The 16,234-nt window shown below is 33.1% G+C and overlaps 2 protein-coding genes across 6 annotated transcripts in view; one reads left to right on the top strand and one right to left on the bottom strand.

Annotated features, from left to right (window-relative positions):
• Positions 1 to 16,234, top strand: part of LOC149420286 (scoloptoxin SSD14-like) — a 101,853-nt gene that overhangs the window by 78,874 nt on the left and 6,745 nt on the right. The gene's annotated exons all lie outside the window — the stretch shown is intronic.
• LOC149420287 (sec1 family domain-containing protein 2-like) lies at positions 1,428 to 16,156 on the bottom strand. The gene is made up of 9 exons (XM_089636575.1): positions 15,777 to 16,156; positions 14,521 to 14,727; positions 13,569 to 13,877; positions 13,075 to 13,247; positions 12,684 to 12,904; positions 12,232 to 12,401; positions 7,699 to 7,988; positions 6,449 to 6,610; positions 1,428 to 3,478 (listed from the first exon to the last, which is right to left on the bottom strand). The coding sequence occupies exons 1-9, from the start codon at positions 15,969 to 15,971 to the stop codon at positions 3,256 to 3,258; spliced, it is 1,950 nt and encodes a 649-aa protein (XP_089492701.1). The 5' UTR covers positions 15,972 to 16,156; the 3' UTR covers positions 1,428 to 3,255.

Genomic DNA, 16,234 nt, shown 5'->3' with positions numbered 1-16,234 from the left:
GATCCGGTTCCCAAATCAGCCGCTCACTCGTTCGCGGATCAGTAGTGACTCACCCGTTCGGGAACGGTGAGCCGGTGACCCGCTTCACTCGTTCACGAACGGTGAGCCGGTGAGCCGGTGACCTGCTTCACTCGTTCGCGAACGGTGAGCCGGTGAGCAGGTGACCCGCCAGACCCGAAGAGCCGACTCACCCGTTCGCGAACGAAGATCCGCATACATCGTTCAACGGATCTCACGGCTCGCGGGTCACTACTGACGTACTGACCGGATTGATCATATATACGACATAATAATACTGGTATTGACGCTTGCATAACATTTTAGTTGTTGTGTAGGCACTTATTTAGTTTATTATAACAGGAACACGGAAGAGTTATATTATGTTCATGGTTTATTTTCAGTTAATCATTGATATCGAAATAATCGTAAAAAAAGTAATGTTGGCATTGAGTACTTACATGAAAGACGTTAAACTATTATTCTCACACAGAAGTATTTTGTTTCACAACACAATTTTTGTATTTTTATTGCACTTATTTAGTACACAATTAATTTAAAATAGATTTAAGTTTATTTTCATTGTTCTATATTTTAATTCCATTCACCAAGTGATTTTTTTAAACTTAATTTTAAGAAACTTTTTCAATAGTATTGATATAGATTATAGATTGTAATTTAAAAATAACAAATCCGACAATTTTTGTGGCCGCAGAAAAATGATTCCAAATTTCACTCTTTTTTCTTGTGGAAATCATGGTAAATTTAAATTAAAGCTATTATAAAGTTCGTAATTATGTTTTCCGGGTAAAAAAAACTAAAAAGCGATAAGAAACGTGATTCAACGATTACCGTACGATTGAAGTTTGACGTTTTGTACCAAAAACCTAACAAAACAAAAGATTTCTCGATTTCATTTTTTCATTCTAATAAAAGGGTATTCCAATAATATTGGGAATCCCCTTTGAATGTAATCATAAATATACGATATATAGATCGATTTTTCTGGGCAAAAATTTTGTCTTCGAAATATATAATATTCCCAAAGAAGCAAAAATGTCTGACTGTTTCCTCGCGATAGCAAGGTCCCATCTGACGAAGCGCAGTCCTGAGAAATGACCTTTAAAGCATTTATCTTTTCAGCTCATTCTTCCGGAGGGAGCTTTGTCAGACGCAACCTGTTATGAAAAATCATAAAACCCTAAAAATATTTTGAATGCAACTTTTATAAAAGAAAAATGAAATCTCATGGTTTCATGTTTAAATACTTTTATTTTATAAGCAATAATTATTAGCCTAAAACACTCATCCACATTGAAAAATCTCCTGATAAAAGATACATGACGCCAACGGGACTTGAACCCGTGTCCTTTCGATTTCCGGTCGACAGCTCTGACCACTAAGCTATGCCGGCTTATCTCTTATCCGCGAAATAATTCAATATATACTAGTGTTTCAGGCTAATAATTATTGCTTATAAAATAATTGTTACCCTTTGTGCTATGCATAAAAAATCTTGTCTTAAACATTAGTTTACCAAAAAAAAAATAGTAAATACTTTTAATTTCACCAAAACATAAAAATAAAACATTGTATAATAAACGATCCAATTTGAATTCGGTCGCAATGTACAATTGAAATAAATTTCACTAGCGAATCTTAAACATCTTAGGACACTGTAGAGTGTAGAACACAGGTCGATTTCAATATCTGTACCATTGTATAATATCGACGACTACACGTATGTATTATTTTATCGCGAAGAACTTTATTTTTATTTTATTTATGGTGGGGGAGGGGGGGGGGGGGGGTTCAATCGAGCCGGTTCACTGAAGCGGATCTTTCAGGTGAACGGGACCCAGTGAACCGGCTCCCTCAACTGAGCCGCTTCGCCCATCTCTAATACATAATACTTAATTATATATTACTAACTGTTTCCCCCCTCGCGTTGCTGTGGCTCAGTCTGTCTGTGCAGATAGAGAAACAATAGAGCGCGTTGTTTTTACGTCCAATAAATGGCGCTGTTTAAAAAAAATCATATATTTCTAACAGATGGCACTGTTTTCAAACAAAGCATGTTTGTCCAACAGATGGCATTATTTTTCTAAAAAAGCATTATTTGACCTGTCATAGGTGACATTTATATAATATAGATATCTAAAAACACACGCATATTCAAATGCAAAGTTGTGTCAAAATTTCAAAGCAATCAGTGAAGAACTTTTGGAGATTTAAGATTTTGAACAAAGAAATCTTTATATTTTTATTTATACAGATAAATTAGCAAGTACAGAAAGTTATCAACAAAAAAATTTAAGACAGTAGCAAGCATTGGTAGCCAGTGTAGCGTATTAGTTTAATGGAAATATTTATGAAGCTGACAAAAATCGTTTCGCACATGCCCTGCCGTAAAAGGTAAAGGCAGAGATGTGAAGGTACATACTAGACATTGTGGTCCTGATAAATAACTTGCTTCATCTACATTCACACATCCCTTAACGCATATCAGTTGGTTTGTTCTTAATATAAAGAAAAATATTTACAAAATAATTATAATATTCAGAATCTCACTAATCTGTCACTACATGAAACATGATGGTACTGGATTACAGAAAACAAAAAACTGGATAGTCATGCTTTCATTTTATAAGATATTATGTATTCCCTGCTTATGAATTTTGACGAATTGGCAAAGTATTATGGGTACCAACAAAACATAATGTGTTTCGATTGTTTACCAAAATTATCTCTTATCTATTCGAGGGTAAAGTCAAACAATGTTATCTACAAAAAATATACAAATAATTCTAGAACTTAAAGTCAAATAATGTTTTGTACAAAAACTACGCAAATAATTCTAGACCTTAAAGTCAAATAACATTATCTATGGAAAAAGATATGAATAATAATTAATATTGACAATTTTTTTGTACATAACTTTGACTTCAATCCCTCGAATTGTTGGTGTGTTTTTTGTAAATAATGTTATTTGACTTTAAGACCTCATATTTTTCTCTCGCAATCAAACTTCAGGGTAATCCCCGACTCAGATAGTGCCGGCTTATTGGAAGTACCTGATTAGTGAGATTCTACCATACTTAACCTTATTTAGGCGGCTATCGCATATTATGATTCGTCGGTGGCCATCTCCGTACGCGGATGTCGCATATTATATGATCCGTAAAGTTCCACTAAAACACGTATATTGTGTCACAATGTGCCGTGTGAGAGGTAGATTGCTAGATTAGATTATGAAATCTATGCCAGAAACAATGCTTGCCGCATCGTTTCAATTGGGTTGACGATGGCGGTTGATCCAATCAGAACGTTGGTATCCGTGCCACTGGTGATGACAGCCTGGTGCAGTTTCCGACACTCCTCAGCTGTGGTGCCTCCCACTATGAAGAAGATGACCAAGGGGTTGTCGAAGGGGTGCTTGGATGCAGCGTTGGTCTTCTTGGTGGCGGTACTCATGAGGATACTGAAAGAGAGAGATTGCTACTAAATAAGACTGTTAAATAGTCATACAAATTGAAGAAATATCATAATTGAGCATAGCCATACTAACCAGTAGATGTTGTTTAGAGTTTATTACAACTTTTTTTTTTTTTAAATACCATACTGGTATCAATAATATTTATCTAAATTTATGTCATATATTTTTCTAAAAAATTTTCTAATGCAGGTAGTATGAAAATCGGCCTGTAACTATTTATTAACTCTTTGCACGCAGCCGTATCAACTGTTGTTACGGCAAAAAGTTCATACTCACACGCGGCTGTATCAACAGTTGATACGGAAACTTTGAATGCCGATATTCCAGCGGTCTTTTGACATAAATTTATTTCCCGCTCGCTTGAACATTCGTACAACTATCACGATGCTGACATCTACAAGAATTTCTCGAAAATAAAATTGTATTTCATTGTGAGCCTCTTTACGCCTTCGAGTGCCATAGTTTACAATTTTGTCAACGGATGGCGTTAGTTCAATTTTGTTATTATATTAAGTTACATAAAATTTAAGTGTCCAATTTTAGAAAAAGTTTTCATAACAAAAAATGATAAGTGCTCATGGTGTCCCACTTGTGTCTATCAACGCAGTGGCCTAAGTACACACATGGCGGGACCACATTCAAAATATACGGTACGTCTTTGTATGAAATTTTATGTTTTTGTTTTTAGAAACATCCAAGAGTGTTGACACATGAGGATTTGTTATCATATTGTGGAGAATAATCTGTTCTGTCTATATAGTCCATTAATCATGCCAGAATGCTATAATTTGACATTTAATTGCGTGCGTAGGTATTTGAAAACACGTACCGCGTACAGGTATAGATAAAACGGAGCAAATTAACGCGTTCAAAAGGTTAAGGAGTGATTTCCATTTTTAAAGATAGGCCTTACTACGCTATATTTTAATTCATCAGGAATGTGGCTCGTGTCAATTATTCTGTTAATTAAGTGGGTAATTACAGGACTAAGTAATTTTAGATGTTTTTTTTTAAATCATACATATGAATTTAATCCACGCCTGGTGTCTTTGAATTTTTCATACCTCCAATAATTAATTCAATTTGCTTTGCATTTGCTCTTGGTAGGTACATTGAATGAGGTAAATATTCCTGCATGTATTCAGACGCTCGGACATTACATTCATGTGGTAACTTATTTACTCCCTCATCAAAGAAGTCTGCAAAATTTTCTGTCACTACATCTGTCGATTTAGACTTTAAGAAATATTTTGATATGACTTCATCACAACCGGATTTATCTTTCCTTCCTAAAATTTTATTAATTTCATTCCATGTTTTTTTAATGTTTTTGAAACAGTGATTAAATTTATTGTTATAATATATTTTTTGTGTTTAATATTAGTTTATTTCTGTATTTCTTGAAATCGATTTCATATTTTTTGTTGTTAGGTGAGTTTTTCCATTTCTTCAAAGTGTGTCTCGTGTTTGCATATTTTCAATGAAGCTAATTAAAAAAACTAAAGTATTCATCCAATTTTTTTGGTAATTCCAATGGTTTTTAGTTTTTAATTTTGTGAAGCTACTTATTTCATAATTTTTTAAAAATTTTGATTTAATTTCTTATTACCAAGCGTTTGGTTCTGATAATTTTAGCATTTCATTACAATCGGTGATTGAGATAAATAGTTCAACCTTTTTTTCGGAGAGTGCAGTATAGTACTCGATGTACGATTTGTCTGAAATAATTTTATCGTAGGTAGAGAAATAAATCGTCGTTGCAATTAGGTAGTGGTCAGCTATTTTTGTTTCACATACGCTTGAACATAGTTACATAGTTTGACAATACTGCTTTTCGTGTCACATTGTTTATAGTTTTAACCATTTTGAAGTGAGCCATTAGGTTTTCATATTGGATTACTATCGGTTCGAGATCATTTAATATGTTTATGTTCATATCACCAAGTATTAAAATGGATTATTTAATGTCAATATTGCCCAATATAGTTTCCAGCTGATGGAAAAATAATTTTATGTATAAGTTTGGTGGTCTATACATTGCCAATAGATGTATATGTTTATGTTTGTAGATAGAAATAGGTCCATAAACGTATTCAAATTTAGTTGTTACTATATTTATTTTTTCGAATGTAAGATGATCCTTCACGTATACAATAATTTCGCCTCCCGATCTTTTTGTACGACAAAAATCGTGAGAGTTAAAACCCGATATTTTGTAGAGGTTTACATTGTTTTCATTTATCGACGTTTCACATAGCATGATTAAGTCAATATTTCGCAAGGAACTAGAAATAATTAGGAGGAAAGTATCCCGATATTTTGGATAGGCTTGAATATTTAGGTTAATGGCAGTTATATTATTATTTCCTAATACATGTTTATTGGACCAGTTTTCAAAATTGTGAGTACGTTCATAATCAATTTCTGAGGTGTCAAAATCTCCGTTCAAATCACCCATATTGAATAATATTTTAATAAGCGGCAATAGTATGTAAAACAAGTGTGTTATCAATTTATATTTATCTTGCGAGATAGAACAACAAATAAATGCATTAGAGGCAACATAAAGGTTGCTGACATTATTAACTTACATGTAAAAAAATCTCAGTAAATTGCTATTAAATCAAATGAATTGAACAGCCAAGTTCTCCCTCACTTACCCTCATTCTCATTAGTTAACATTAAGATTCAGCGTTGTTGGCATTTCTTGTGTTTGTCTGGCAAGTAGTGGATGGTTAGGTTAGGTTAGGTAAGGTAGTGATTATCAGGTGGCCAGTAGGTAGCAAGTAAGATATAACAGGTAGCTACCTACACTCTATATGAGTTGGAACTCTAATGTGATCACTGGGCTAATGGGGACAAGCTATAGAAAATATATATTTTTAAATTACGAAAATAAAATCACTACATATTATGGTAAATTTTGATTTTCATTTGATAAAAGATGTGTCTTACTTTAGTCCACTCCTCAAAAACCCCTTGAGTCCATCAGTCCGGCACTTGAGGTCTGGCATCTCAGGTCTTTCAACGTCCACCATGTCGTAAACCAACTGCTGTAAAATACCCTTATACTCAGTCGGGGAGATTTCGTCCGTCACTTTGATGACAGATTTGTATCTGAAAATACACAAAAACCGTATAAACCAGCTGAACTAATTATAGGAAATACATCTCTGCGATAGAGATCGAGAAGATAGCAAACTTCCATCATTTATAGTCTGGCAAACAAGAGAATGAATGCGCTTGATGCTAGATGCGCAGAAACCGATATCAGGAGGCGGGGTCAATTGGAAAAAATCACAATTCAAAGCAAAGCTAAGCAAAGAGTAAAGGGCATTCTTTAGTTTGTCAATCTTTACTGACCCTAGTATACACACAAGCTAAGCATTTCAAAGCAGACACTATTAGGCAGTACCGTTAAGTCCTATAAAAATTCCATCGGAAAGACTTTATTCTGGAAATTAATGAAAGTCAGAAGAAAAGTTATGGTGAGACATTAATATAGCCAAGTGGATATATTGCCAGTAAAAAAAGGCATGGGGAGACGTTAATGTAGGCGAGTTGATGTTGTTATAGCAGAAAATATATATTTTTTTTTTTTCGAAAAATCGATTTTTTGTATGAATATTTTTAGGAAATCCGTACGACACACAAATTTCCTAAAACTCTTCATACAAAAAAAAATATTCAGCCAAAACAACATCAGAAGTGCCATTTTTAATAATATTATCACTCTAGGACACCAAAAAGTCAAGAGCCGCCACTGATTGGCAGTAAATTCATGGTGAGACGTTAATATAGGTGAGTTGATATATTGCCAGTAAAAAAAGTCATGGCGAGACGTTAATATGGCCAAGTTGATATATTGCCAGTGAAAAAGTCAAGGTGAGACGTTAATATAGCCAAGTTAATATATTGCCAGTGAAAAAGTCAAGGTGAGACGTTAATACAGCCAAGTGGATATATTGCCAGTAAAAAAGGCATGGTGAGACGTTAATATAGCCGAGTTGATATATTGCCAGTAAAAAATTTCAAGGAAATGACAAATGAATTAAAGAACAAATAATAAAGTCAAAAGACAATGTCTGCAGATTCCACAGTATGAATTCTCAGCTATCTTAGCCTTCCTACTAATTTGGGACATCAGTCTTAATACAAGATAATGTATTAAATTATAAAAGTTATACAAAATTTGATCTTCGCACCTGACAATCATTTGCCTCGCTAGAGCCACATCCTTTAACCTTTCTATAATTTTCGATGCAAATGCTCTGCATCCCTCTTCAGTGGTGATGCTTTCTCTATCCTCGTAGTTCAGAGATAGAAGGTCTTTGTCTTCCAGCAGTGCGTTCCTCAAGGCTTCATGCAGTTGCTTCTCTTGGGCCTCAGAGAACATAACGTCACAGCCAGCAGTGGAGTACAGATACACAAGCAGGCAGAGCAAACGCTCCAGAGATAATCCACGTTGCTTGCGGACTTTGATTATATTGCTGATCTAAAAGATTAATATTTATTGAAGAATCATGTACATCATGCAGAAAAATCAATAACTAAACAAGTTTTTTTACATGATATGGTACTACGTATAACACACTGGATATTGAGGAACGTTGTAAGAGAAAAAAGAACAGACGAAGCTGCTAAAAATAGGTGTATTCAGCATTACTTAAAATGAAAAAATTCTTCCTGCCACTCTGTACAATGGATTGCATCGATAAAAGCAGTAACATTTAGTCCTGAAATCATTCACCGATCCCAAGCATAGACTCATAATAATTTTCCTTAACCACTCAGAACATTAGAACGTCAAAAGACGTAAATATGATAATAGCGGTCAAGACATTAGAACGTCTTTTCACGTAAACCCGCGAGATTTTACAAAAATCGATTTATTTATTTATTTATTTAAACGCCCATTGGGCTTTTACATACATTGTTATTAGTGTTATTACATTAACTATGTGACATTGAAAAGTTTACGTACATATATAAATAAAATAGTTATTATATCTGTAGTACATAAATGTTTTACAAATAATACAGAATACCATTATGGAGAACAGTTTTTTTTTTCTTTTTTTACTTACTTAGAAAAATAAATGGATTGAAATTAATCAGCATTTATAGGGACTTAAAATCATATTCGAATTGTTATTTAAATTACAATATTAATTTGTAAAGTTAAAACATATATATTAAAGTTAAAAAGTCATAAAAGAAGTCATAAAAGAAAAGAGTGAAAAAACAGAAGCTAAAAAATGGGTTTTTTACTATGGAGTGGAGAAGTCATACATATCAGCAAAGTGTTTATGTAGATTTCGTTTGAGCACTGCTACGGAATCTCTAAATATATCAACAACATTACCAAATTTATTACCAAAATTTTGTATTCGATTTAACGATATGTGCGCATGATAATTAGATTTGAAATTGTTACAGAAAAAGGTGGAATTTTGTCTCGTATTTTTGGAAGGTACAAATAATTTTATTGTGGCAAGAATTTCAGGGCTGTCGATTCTATAATTAATAATTTTATTTAGTAGAACAAGGTCGGAGATAATTCGCCTATCTGATAGCGTAATCAAATTTAGTTGATGCATGAGTTGGATATAATTTATATTTTGGATTGGAATATTTAGTTTAAAGTTAATAAATCTTAAAAATTTGTGTTGTACCCTTTCAATATTGTTGGAATGTACTTTATAAAACGGGGACCAAATAGGCGAATTATACTCTACTTGACTTCTTACTAAAGATGTGTACAGTGTGTTCAAACATTCTAGTGACTTGAAGTCACATGCGGTTCTACATATAAACCCAAGCATTTTTAGGGCTTTATTTGTGATTTCATTTATATGCGGATTGAATGTTAACTGTTCATCAAATATAACACCCAAGTCCCTGATTTGAGTGACAGCTGTCAATTTTACATTATTAAGCGAATATTCATAAATTGTATGATTTCGTATTTTACAAAAACGAATGACCTGACATTTTTTAATATTAAGAAACAGAGAGTTGATGATGCACCAACGATATAGTTTATTTAAATTAAGTTGCAAAGTATAACAATCGTCTAAACTGCGTATTGTTTTATATATTTTCAAATCATCTGCGAAAAGAAGAACTTCTACATCTTTAAATATGCTAACAATATCATTAATAAATAACAAAAAAAGAATTGGTCCCAGGTGAGACCCCTGAGGGACCCCACTTGTGGCTTCGAAAATGTAAGATTCCACAGATTTTATTTTGACACATAGCTCTCTTTTACTAAGATAACTTTCAATCCAACTTAACAGATTACCCTTGATACCCAACATACTTAATTTTTGTACAAGGATATGTCGCCTAACTTTGTCAAATGCTTTGGAAAAATCAGTATATATTGAATCCACTTGATGCTTCAAGGCAAGAGAATCAGTTATGTAATTTTCGTATATGATCAAGTTACTTAGGGTGGATTTACCTGTGATAAAGCCATGCTGGTTGGGTACAATAATATTATTAATTTGTTTACATATTACATCTAGGACTAACGATTCAAATAGTTTGGGAATGGCGGACAATATACATATTGGTCTGTAGTTCGATACATCGCTTTTATCTCCCTTTTTATGAATAGGCGTAAGATAGCTTTTTTTCCACTGTTTTGGAAAACACCCTGACGACAAAGACTTATTAAATAGTAAAAATAATGGATAAGTCAAACTGCGAACACAAGATTTTAAATATATTGGAGGGAAACCATCCGGTCCAGCGGATTTATTAATATCTAATGCTTTTATAGCCTTTTCTATAGCGTTTATTTCAATAAAACAATGGTTTAGGTTAAGTGATTCTTCAAGTGATATATCATTTGGGATTTCATTATCGGTAATATTATCATCATAAACACTTTTGAATAAATCTGCAAAAAGATTGACAATGCCTTCGGTATTATTATCCGCACAATTGTTATTCAGATACATAATATTTGGTAAACTACCATCATTTTTACGCTGAGCATTAGAAAAGTTCCACAATTTTTTAACATTATCATGAACCTCCATTTCTATTAAACTAATATAATCATTATAACATTTTTTAGACAATTCTTTGCACTGCTTTCTTATGTTAGTAAACATTATATAATCATCGACGTTTCTAGATTGCTTATATATTCGGTGAGTTTGTTTTTTAGTATAAATCAATTCTTTTAATTCTTTTGAAAACCATGTAGGGTAAAGGGATGCAATAAAATTAACTTTTGGAACATGACGTTCTTTTGAAGTGTTTAGGATTGAATAAAATTGTTGGACTTGATTCACAATATTGTTTTCATCTTCTAGAAATGACCAGTCTATATGGTCAAGATAATCAATTATATTTGGGTAGTCAGCTTTTTAAAAATTGTACGATGAAGTTTTTAATTTCTGCAATTTTCTAGACTCATTTGTGATAATAATATCTAACGCGGGATGGTGTTGGTCTAAAGGTAACAACAATTCATCCGATTGTTCTACCACTGTACTTAAGTCACTAGAAAATACTAGGTCAAGCATTCGGTTATAAGAATTATGCACTTTATTTAACTGTTTTAGTCCTAGGAAAAAAGACATATCAAGCATTATTTCCATCACTAGTATACGGATTGCCATGATTTAAAAAACAGAGTATCGATAATGAATAACGCTACGCGTCTGTATTCAAGAATATCTATGGAATGTAGAGGTGCATTATCTATCAAATGACAATATCTGCAGATTCCACAGTATGGCTTCTCAGCTATCTTAGCCTTCCTACTAATTTGGGACATCAGTCTTAATACAAGATAATAAGTCGATTGGATCTGTCATCTTGTTCGTTCATAATTTATTGCGTTTCTAAATAATTTATTAAAAATATTTTAGTTTGGACGGTTAATATTTTGAGGTGACTAATAGTTTTTAATTATATTTCTTCAATATATAAAGTGTTATTTCTTTATGATACTCAGAAAAAAGTACATTTTTCACAGCTTTGAAATAATGGTCAGCGATTTTTACATATTTTTGACGTTTTCAGAAAATGTATATTTAGAAACGCAAATATTTACGTATAACAAAACAATACGATAGTGAATTTCATAATCTTTCCAAAACATTTTTTAGAATGAGGCTACGTTTCCCAAAATGTGAGTTATGAAGCTTTTAACAAAACTCGTGAATAACACAAAAATTTTCACGTTTTGACAGTTCGCAAAGGAACACAAAGTAAATAAAAGTCTTTTTCTGAGAGGTTAACCCTTCAGTCTGATTTATTCGCTTTTGAGAACAGCTCATATATCCAGGTCTCGTAGAAATCGTGAGAAATATGATCTCAACGGTGTTAGAAAGATAAAACACCGCGCTTTATATTCAAATCTAAAAGTTAACCACAGAAGAATTAAAATGTGCACCTCTATGAAACCATTTTTCATTAATTATTTTTATAAGAAACAAAAAAGCGTGGTGACAGTAATGTTTATAACACATTTATCTAACAAAATGTGTTTTTAACACATTTTGTTAACAAAAAACTTTTTTATGTTTGCATTCAAAATTTTAATATTTCAAAACTTGAAAGCATATTTCATCACCTTTCAAAAATAATTTTTAGTTTTCGGATTCATTCGGAGATATTGCCATTATTTGGATTTTATTGTAATATAACAACAATATACATAATGATTGTTGTGGTTAATTCTAAAATAAAACTAAGCCAATTATTGTTCTTACCTGAGTTAATACACTTGTCGAATCTCGACTAGTTGACAAGTTCTGTAAAATTTGTTTTTCCAGAGATATCAGAAGTTCAGTTTCCTGCATCTTAGGTGATTTCAGGGTCTGAATGACTGCAAGCGTCTGTTGCAACAATTCACTGTTATCTTCAATAACATCATACTTACCTAGAAATCAAATTATTTATGAGTATTGTGTTCATTTTCTCTGCAGTAAATATCAATTCAATATCTAGTTTAAAATTCCCTCCATTATTCTATCTGACAGGAGTAGTTTTTCTCTTCTCTGCTATCGCCATCTCACATTAATTTTTCCCTAACTAATTCAAATATGGAACATTTAAAATATATATATTGTACGGCTTTTGAGGTAGGAACTGCAAAATAATTAGGTACTTGGGTTGTAGTCCAAACAAATTAAAATATTAATTCAATAAAATAGGTACAAACCCTTCAAGTTGTTAATTAGTTTTTCCAAATTTTGCGCAGTTACTCTGGGTGGCAATCTTGTTGGTGTAGTAGTATTTATCCCACTCAATTTATTGTATAACCCGAGCATTACTTCAGGCTGCGTTTTATTTACCAGCTGATTTAGTATTTCCACACTGGGTTTCTTATGCGGGTGTGAAATGCAACCCGGACACAGATGTATATCTTCGACTACAGAAGTCCTGAAAAAAAGAAAATGGCGCAATGGTGTCACTAAAGGGAAGAAACTGGAAGGAGTGAAGATGATTGGTGACAGTCACAACTATCTAAGTTAACATCACCGATAATAATAATGAAAATCAATAATTGAGAATTTAAATGGCATAATTACAAAAATTATTATAATACTTACACAATGGCTTCACACAAAGGTGACATATCTACCGCAATGTCTACGGAATGTCCTGGAAATCTGGGCAAAATACTCATCATCTTATCCAGCAAGCCTTCTGAGTTGTGGGATGTCACTCCACATAAATCTACCGTTCTGTCGATTAGGACTACAGAAGCGTTGACGGAAGCATTCTATAAAATTAAACAGAAAAATCTTTGAGCGGATGTATGTAATACTTATCACACAGTTAAGATGATAAAGTAACACATTTACCATTGCTTTCTTCAATTTAAACTAAGCGATAAGTTTAAAAATGACATCTTGTTTTTTCATGGAGAACTGAAATTGTAGATATTACAAAGCTCCATAACTCATGATGGAAATGACAACGATCTTGTTCGTTTTGTTGGTAGTATGTACCAATGCCACCTTTCGTATATTGATAATATGGTTGATAGTGAACCTCCGATAGGAAAAGAAAACAAAAGAAGAAAAAGATAAAGTTCACCTACTTTTCTTCTCAACGCCGCAGCCGGTAAATGCTCCAACACTCCCGCCATAATGGAGCTAAAAGTCCCCATAAAGAACACGTCATCCTTCACATTCATATGCTCTAGCAGACTGTTGAGGCTGGACGCCAATCGTCTAACCTCGTTCTTGTCATCCAGCGGCAGAGTATGCAAGTCCACGTTGGCGGCACTTTCCGAATACAGCGCACTTCCGAACTTGGGGAATAGTTGCGAATAGGCCGGGGTGGTGAATATCCCGTTTGTCACCGTCACCGCGAATATTGGGGCGAAAAAAATTTCAACAGCACAGGGCTGAAATGAAACAGTTAAATAATGTTAAAAGGAACTTTTGGCAACATTATGTCTGTTGAACAATTATTTTGCCAATTTACTATGCAGCTTAAATAGGTCCATAAAATGGAATGTCTGATAAAATGTAATATCTTGTGGGACTACATTAATATTTCCCAACACTGGCTCGCGGAATAATACGTGGAACCTCTGATTACCGTCGATTATGACGAACCAAAATCATTCCCATCTTAGCGTTCATCCCTACCAGTCACACTTATTGTGTTTTAAAAAATAATTCTCACAAATAAAATAGAAATCATTGTGTAACTACTCGAATTTTTAATCAACATCTCCCCATATCTACTGAACACGGATTTACAGATTGGAAAGCACCGTAAATCACAGGGACCTTACAATCAACCTGATGGTAAAACAGAAGTCCCACATTGGTAACAAGCCTTTCAACAATCTGAAAGAATTTTCATATTTGACCAATTTCAGCAGAAGTAAGGGAAAATTGACCTTACTTCGTACACACTAGACATGCCAACAACATTCTTATATCAATTAATCTCTTCAGTGGATATTAAGAATATAGACTTTTTTGAGTATTTTTCAAGTCAATATATTATATTAAAATATAGGGCATGATTGAAATTACCTTTCTCCCAATCCAACTAGTGATTTTCTCCTCGAGTTCCGTTTGTGTAATTCCATTCGTTTCTGAACTGATAACTTCCATAGAGGTTGTGACTACCAGTATACAGTTGATGAAGTTGCTGTTTCTAAGTATTTCCTTAATGGTTTCTAGATTGGTTCTCGTTCCTCGGCTGATGAATATAGCCTTCTTCTGGTCCTTGCTCCCATTCTAAACATAAACTTTATAGTGTTATTATTTTTTTTATTTCAAATAAAGAATTACACAATTTGTCTAAAGAAATGTAGCAATCTCAACGACAATTCATTTTTAAAAGTTTTTTCAGGACGTTAAGTACAATAATATTGATTATTCCGATTTGTCAGCTCGCACTAGGAACCACGATCATGCGAACTCTGGCAGTATAAAAGTGTCCAATACGGTGACCATTTTGAACTGGAACCGGAACGTAACAAACAAATTTAAAGAGAGTTGAAATGGTCGAGTTAAAATGGTTGAGTTAAAACAGGACTTGGCTAAGCTTAGTCAATTTATCAAAAAATATATTAGAAAACAAAATGTTAATAAAATACGTTATTGGTACATCTAGAATTTGAACTTAGAACCTTACTTTATATGGGTGTTTGGTCTAGCGACTTTGTCTGTAATACTTTTAATGCGTGTGAATAAATTTAATAAGTGTGCAATTTTAGCACAAAGTTGACAGAAGAAACAAATGAATGTATTAAACCATTATTCGCCAATGACTATTGGTTTGTACATTTCTTATCCATAATATTCTGATTCAGAATTTAACAATATATCTAAAATTAAAAGTTGCTCTAACCAAATCGATTACTATTCATTGCTATTTTGAAAATAATGATTAAAAAAATGCACACACACAATGTCAAAATCATACTATGGAAACCGTATACTTTGTCGCCATGTACTCATGTCACCTATTTTACATACAACTTGGTTATTAGGTATACTTAGCTACAACTCTTACCACCTCTACAGCACTTTTTGACATTGCTTGTAAACATACCTTATATACCACTAAATTAACATTGGTAAAGTTCCAGAATTCTATCGAAAATATGAAAAAAATAAAAGATCGAAAATATAATATCACAGCAAACTAGCAATTGGAGAAAGCTGTTTCAGACAGAATAAATCTGTAAAGGATTAGTGTTAAGGGTACTATTACCTCTATTAAACATGCAATTATTTCCCCCCTTGGTTAAATATGACTAATGATAGTGTAATAATCTTACTTCAAATGGAGACAGCCACTTCACACACAGCGCTCCCGCGTCAGTCAGGTTGAAAATGCCTCCATCCCAGTGCAAACACTCTGCTAAGCTGTCTTCAATAAACACCACACCGCCGATAACCCTATTGTATATCTCTTGCCACCATTTACTAGAGAATCCGCCAACGGAAAACTTATCAACATCGTCAATATGCATAGTTTTTAGGTTAAAACAATTATTTCGTAACGGGAAATCCAAGCACGCCTTATTATTGTTAATGGTCAGGTTATACAACGACGGTTTATTGAAAAAAATATTATAAATTAACGTTTTACTTGTGATCTTAAGATATTTTATCCGTAAGCGCAAAACATGAACAGTTGTCAATTGTGTCAATATGACATGACCATAAATGAACCTACACCGACATGACAGACCATGGACAAAATTAAATGACATTTACATAAAATATTGCCAGT

The sequence above is a fragment of the Hesperophylax consimilis genome, chromosome 10 (genome assembly GCF_061612785.1).
Source record: "Hesperophylax consimilis isolate HC1 chromosome 10, BYU_Hcon_1.0, whole genome shotgun sequence".
Lineage (NCBI taxonomy): Eukaryota > Metazoa > Arthropoda > Insecta > Trichoptera > Limnephilidae > Hesperophylax > Hesperophylax consimilis.
Note: the sequence above shows the minus strand (reverse complement) of the source record. Positions and strands in the feature narration are given on the sequence as shown.